The following is a 6,662-nucleotide window of genomic DNA, read 5'->3' as shown; positions in this document are numbered from 1 at the left end:
TGTCTGTCCCACCTGTGACAGAGACTGTAATTCCCGTATTGAACTGTACGGTCACCTGAGAACTCACTTTGAGTGGAAGCAAGTCTTCCTCGATTTCAAGGGACTGCCTCTGATGATGTGGTTTGTGGATACAGATTCAGTACTAGCCTTCAGAAGGGAATTGGATTAATACTTGAAGGAAAATAATTACAGGACTGTGTGGGGGGGGGGGGGGGCGGGAAAGGTGGAGGAGTGGGACGGGGGGGGGGGGCGGGAAAGGTGGAGGAGTGGGACTAATTGGATCGCTCTTTCAAAGAGCCAGCACACACACGATGGGCCAAATGGCCACCTCCTGTGCTGTATTGTTCTATGATTTCAGCTCTTGTTTATTTAGCATGGTGAGGATTCATGGGAATTTGCTCACTTTCCAAACTAGTGCTGAGAGAAATGATTTTAAAGGTTGCAGGGACATTCAGCACTGAGTAACTCAAAGGACAAAAAGCCAGCCCTTGCCACTCTGGCCTACTGTACTCTCCATTCCATTTTCACCAACTTAAAAGGTGTCTTGGATATTTAACTTGTTTATTTGGCTGCTAACTGTGACACTTGTTTTGTTTCAGGAAACCTTGCCGGGGTTTAAGTGGATTGGAAACCGAATCGATGAGCTCTTGCAGAATGGGAAAAAAGTGCTCTTTGCATTTGAAGAATCTATTGGTGAGCGATGCTGTGCTTTTTGCTCTGTGTTCGGGCCCGGGCCTGTGTTTGAGGGGAGCAGGCGGTGATTGTGATCAGCCATTAAATACTGCATCGCTGCCAGTGAGCTGAAAGGCTGGCATTCAGTTCCCCTGAGGAGGTCATTAGTCACATGCAAATCAAGAGTAAATACAGGTGCAATGTACCGAATCCGGAACTCCGAAAACCAGAACTGTCCGAAAACCGGATATTTCGGCGAACATACGAGCGGCGAGCGGCGAGGTCCGAAATCCGGCCCAGACTCGGTCCCGAGGATTCCGGATTTCGGACGTTGTACCTGAATAAACATCAGCTGAGCTCCAAGATTAAATCCCTGCCATGAAATCGCTGCCGACCATTATAACTGTCTGTGTATAAATGTCCTCTATTTAAAAACATAATCTCAACCCCCAACAACAACTTGTATTTATATAGCGCCTTTAACGTAGTGAAACGTCCCAAGGCACTTCACAGCAGAAGTAATAAAAAAGCAAATTATAATTTAAATGGAGAAAAATTGCAAAAGTGCTGCAGTACAGAGGGCCCTGGGGGTCCTTGTGCATGAAGCACAAAAGGTTAGTATGCAGGTACAGCAAGTGATCAGGAAGGCAAATGGAATGTTGGCCTTTATTGCAAGGGGGATAGAGTATAAAAGCAGAGAAGTCCTGCTACAACTGTACAGGGTATTGGTGAGGCCACACCTGGAGTACTGCGTACAGTTTTGGTCTCCATATTTAAGGAAGGATATACTTCATTGGAGGCTGTTCAGAGAAGGTTCACTCAGTTGATTCCAGAGTTAAGTGGGTTGACTTATGAGGAAAGGTTGAGTAGGTTGGGCCTATACTCATTGGAATTCAGAAGAATGAGAGGTGATCTTATCGAGACATATAAGATTATGAGGGGGCTTGACAAGGTGGATGCAGGGAGGATGTTTCCACATAGTGGAAACTAAAACTAGGGGACATTGTCTCAGAATAAGGGGCTGTCCATTTAAAACTGAGATGAGGAGGAATTTCTTCTCCGAGGGTTGTAAATCTCTGGAATTTTCTGCCCCAGAGAGCTGTGGAGGTTGGGTCATTAAATATATTTAAGATTTTTGAGCGATAAGAGAGTAAAGGGTTATGGGGAGTGGACAGGAAAGGTGGGTTGAGGCCATGATCAGATCAGCCATGATCTTATTAAATGGCGGAGCAGACTCGAGGGGCCAAATGACCAACTCCTGCTCCTATTTCTTATGTTATTATGAGACAAAAAATTTGACACTGTGCCACATTTGGTCAAAGAGGTAGGTTTTAAGGAGCATCTTGTCGGAGGAAAGGAGAGATAGAGCGGCGGAGAGGTTTAGGCAGGGAGTTCCAGAGCTTGGGGCCCAGGCAGCAGAAGGCACTGTTGAGCGATTTATAATTGCTCAGGAGGACAGAATTAGGGAGGCGGGGGGGGGTTGGAGGAGATTACAGAGATAGGGAGGGGCGAGGCCATGGAGAGATTTGAAAACAAGGTTGAGAATGGGTCACATATCGGCCAGATCGGGTAAGGACCACAGGTTTCCTTCACTAAAGGACATTAGTGAACCAGTTGAGTTTTTTACCGAGACCAGCTTTTTATTTCCAGATTTTAAAAACTGAATTCAAATTTTCAAACATGGTGGAATTTGAACTTGCGTTCTCTGGATCATTAGTCCAGTAACATAACCACTGATCACTTTAAGCTGTGCAGCCACGCAGCGCTCCAGGGAACTCATGCTGTGTCGGCTTGCTGGCTTTTCAATGTATAACCAGGAATGCGTGGTATTTTGAATGGCCCATGCAGCCCTTTAAAGGGCCAAAGATAATTACAAGGAACAAGGGTAACCATTACACTACCGTACCCATAAATATCAAATATCGGTAAACCAATATGTCCCTTTTAAGAGATTTTAATGTCAGTGATGTTTGGCAGAGAATGACCCTGATCCAAGCAATATATAAGCTTGGCTCACATGAACAACTCTACATTCCTTTTTTTTAACCACCCTGCTCATCACTTAATTCGGATTTGATGAATCTTTGTTGTACAAGATGTCAAAGTTCAGTATTGAAGGAAAGCCTTAATGTATCGTGCTGTGCCTCCACTTGCAGCATTCGCTGGAGTCTTCTCTCCGCTTGCTGAGTATTTCCAGCCTTGTCCGCCTGCATTTCAGATTAAGAAGGCACACGGAATTTTGCCTTTATTGGCCGACGTATAGAATACAAGAGCAGGGAGGTTATGCTTAAATTGTATAATACTCTGGTTAGGCCACAGCTGGAGTACTGCGTATAGTTCTGGTCGCTGTATTATAGGATTGCACTGGAGAGGGTGCAGAGGAAAAAAATGAGGATGCTGCCTGGAATGGAGAATCTTAGTTATGAGGACAGATTGGATAGGCTGGGTTTGTTCTCATTGGAACAGAGGAGGCTGAGAGGAGACCTCATTGTGGCATACAAAATTTTGAGGGGCCTGGATATAATGGATAGCAAGGGCCTGTTTCCCTTGGTGGAGGGATCTATTACAAGAGGGCATAGGTTTAAGGTGGTTGGTGGAAGGTTGATAGAGAATTCAAGCTCTGCAGCCAGGTTGCATTTCGACAGGTTGTGAAAAAACACAGGCCACATTGCATTAAGTCATCAATCAACTTGACATTTTCGGACCTTGGGTAGCGAGCCAATTAAAAGGTTAAAAGACTATTAATTGAGCCAATAAGGTCAAAGAAGGCGAGTGCTTTTCTGTAAATTGATCCAGGTATAAGTACAGCCATTTTGACCATGTGGTCCCAGAAGAACAAAGACCTGGCTTAAAGCCAAGAACTTGTTATTGCTCTCTGCCAAGATTAAAAAGTTAAAACTACAATTGGAGTTCGTATTTCATTGGAAATTAAGAGATCTAACAAAGGTTCAGAGGGGATTTGAAGGGGGGGGGGCTTCTTTACACAGAAGGTTGTGGGGATCTGGAACTCACTGCCTGGAAGGGTGGTGGATGCATTTAAACGCTGCTTGGATGGGCCTTGATTACGGACCTAGAGCTGGTAATTGGGATTAGACTGGATGACGTTTTGTTGGACGGTGCAGATATAATGGTAAGTACTGCAGGGAATCGAATACGGCCAGGGTGATCTCCTGGAGTAATTTCGATCGCCTGGGTAGGTCAGAGAGGAATTTCCCCAGAGTTTTTCCCTAAACTGGCCTGGGTTTTTTAATCTGTTTTTTGCCCCTCCCAGGAGATCACATGACTCCCGTTGGGGTGGAGTGTAGAATGTTTCAGTGTAAGGGGTGTTGCAGTTGTGTGAGATGGACTGTTGGGCCGGGTGCTCTTTACTTTTCCGTCATTATTCATAGGTTTATATGTAACCTTCAGGGCTGCTGACCGAGGGCCGTGCGGCTCTTTGTCGGCCGGCGCGGACACGGTGGACCGAAATGGCCTCCTTCTCCGCTGTAAATTTCTGTGTTTCTCTTTCCACCATACACACTTTTGATGAGTGTATTTTTGCTCTGACCCCCTTAGGGTTCATGTGCGGCACACTGATGTTTGATAAGGATGGGGTGAGCGCAGCTGTAGTAATGGCAGAAATGGCAGCATACCTGGAAACCAGAAGCCTCACCATCGCTGAGCAATTGAAAATCATTTACAGGACGTGAGTAGAACCTATTTGGTATCGAAGGAGTGTGATAAGACAGCTTCTTGTAGTGTAGCGTTGACTGTCATTACATGCTCATCTCACTGATCTTGAGCTGCTTTACCTGTTGCCTGGGAGGACAGACGCACCAACATTAGCGTCCTTGCTCAGGCCAACATCCCCAGCATTGAAGCACTGACCACACTCGACCAGCTCTGCTGGTCAGGCCACATTGTCCACATGCCCGACACGAGACCCCCAAAGCAAGCGCTCTACTCGGAACTCCTTCGTGGCAAACGAGCCAAAGGTGGGCAGAAGAAACGTTTCAAGGACACCCCCCCCAAAGCCTCCCTGATAAAGTGCAACATCCCCACTGACACCTGGGAGTCCCTGGCCAAAGACCGCCCTAAGTGGAGGAAGTGCATCCAAGAGGGCGCTGAGCACCTCGAGTCTCATTGCCGAGAGCATGCAGAAAACAAGCGCAGACAATGGAAGGAGCGTGCAGCAAACCAGTCCCCACCCACCCTTTCCCTCAACGACTATCTGTCCCAGCTGTGACAGACTGTAATTCCTGTATTGGATTGTTCAGCCACCTGAGAACTCACTTTGAGTGGAAGCAAGTCTTCCTCGATTCCGGGGGACTGCCGATGATGCTGATGATGTGACATTACATTGTTTTTGGAAGCACTGGCCTTTCCTTCTGGGCTTGCCCAGACTGATGGGATGAATAGTCCTCTGTCTGCTGGCTCGAAGGAGCCTGTCTGGGCCTGTACTCTCTGGAGTTTGGAAGAATGAGAGGTGATGGCATTCAAACGTACAAGATTCTGAGGGGGATTTTGACAGGGTAGATGCTGAGAGGCTGTTTCCTCCTGGCTGGGAAGTCTAAAACCAGGGGTCACAGTCTCAGGATAAGGGGTCGGCCATTTAGGACTGAGATGAGGAGGAATTTCTTCACTGAGGGTGGTGAATCTTTGGAATTCTCTGCCAGAAGGCTGTGGAGGCTCAGTCGTTGAGTATATTCAAGGCTGAGATCGATAGGTTTTTGGGCTCTTGGGGAATCGAGGGATATGGAGATCGGGTGGGAAAGTGGAGTTGAGGTCGAAGATCAGCCGTGATCTTATTGAATGGCGTAGCAGGCTTGAGGGGCCGAATGGCCAACTCCAGCTCCTAATTCTTATGTTCTTATGTTCACTGTGTGTGTTTAGGTATGGCTATCACATCTCAAAGACATCATACTTTAAATGCTACGACCCTCCAACAATTAAGAGAATATTTGATCGACTGCGGAACTACGGAACGGAGAATGAGTACCCTCATCATTGTGGCTCATTTGAAATTCTGCATGTCAGAGATGTAACCACGGGCTATGACAGCAGCCAGCCGAATAAGAAGTCGGTAAGCTTAAACATTTATTTATACTTCACCTTTGAGCCATCCGTAAATAAGACTTTAATCAAAATATAAAGTGTACAAGTCAGGATTGCAGGTAATTGGACTTGATGAAATCCGGAAGGCACCACAATGCCATAAATCACGTCATACCCATAAACATGGGGGGGTGCGGTGGGGGCAGCATAAAGATCGGGAACCTGTGATGGGCAGGTCAGTAAATTGGGCGGGGCGGGGTAGCAGGTCAGGAACTTGGGCGAGGAGGTGGAGGTCTTAATCCATGAAGGTGAGCCCTGTCTGTTCCAAGGGAGCTCCGTTGTGTCTGGAGAAGGCAGTCAGAATGGCTCGAAGTCACTGATTATGGAGCTAGGGAGGATCTAAATGCACATTCCAGTGAAACTGCTGGGTGTGCCTTGTCCTCCAAGGGGACCAATCAGAGCTTTAGGTGCAAATAAACATGTCCAATCGGATGGCCCTAGATCATGTTGAAGTATAGTTCCATGGGCACTGTCAGCTCTGTGGGTCATGGCCACTCATGTCAGCTTAGACCATCAGCATTAGCTCTCCCCCCTCGCTTCCCCCTCTTTCCCTCCACTCCCCCTCCCTTCCCTCTCCCCTCCCCCTTCCCTTCCCCCTCCCCTCCCCCTCTTCCTTCCCCCCTCCTCTCTTCCCCCTCCTCTTCTCTTCCCCCCTCCTTCCTCCCCCCCTCTTCTCCCCCCTCCACCCTTTTCCCTTCTCCACCCTCCCCCTCCCCAATTCCCCTCCCCCTTCTCCCCCTTCCTCACCCTCTCCCCCCTTCCTCACCCTCTTCCCCCTTCCTCACCCTCTTCCCCCTTCCTCACCCTCTTCCCCCTTCCTCACCCTCTTCCCCCTTCCTCACCCTCTTCCCCCTTCCTCACCCTCTTCCCCCTTCCTCACCCTCTTCCCCTTCCTC

General features: G+C 48.0%; 1 protein-coding gene across 1 annotated transcript; it reads left to right on the top strand.

Moving 5' to 3' along the window:
* Positions 1–599: 599 nt before the first annotated feature.
* Positions 600–5,734, top strand: LOC139249991 (glucose 1,6-bisphosphate synthase-like; the record flags this gene model as incomplete). Its single annotated transcript, XM_070872583.1, has 3 exons — positions 600–693; positions 4,228–4,357; positions 5,545–5,734. Coding segments are annotated over 3 exons (414 nt in total), but the record flags the coding sequence as incomplete, so codon positions are not given.
* Positions 5,735–6,662: the final 928 nt, after the last annotated feature.

Source organism: Pristiophorus japonicus, unplaced genomic scaffold, assembly GCF_044704955.1.
Source record: "Pristiophorus japonicus isolate sPriJap1 unplaced genomic scaffold, sPriJap1.hap1 HAP1_SCAFFOLD_3355, whole genome shotgun sequence".
NCBI classification, from domain to species: Eukaryota; Metazoa; Chordata; class Chondrichthyes; family Pristiophoridae; genus Pristiophorus; species Pristiophorus japonicus.
This window is presented reverse-complemented; position numbering and strand designations above follow the sequence as displayed.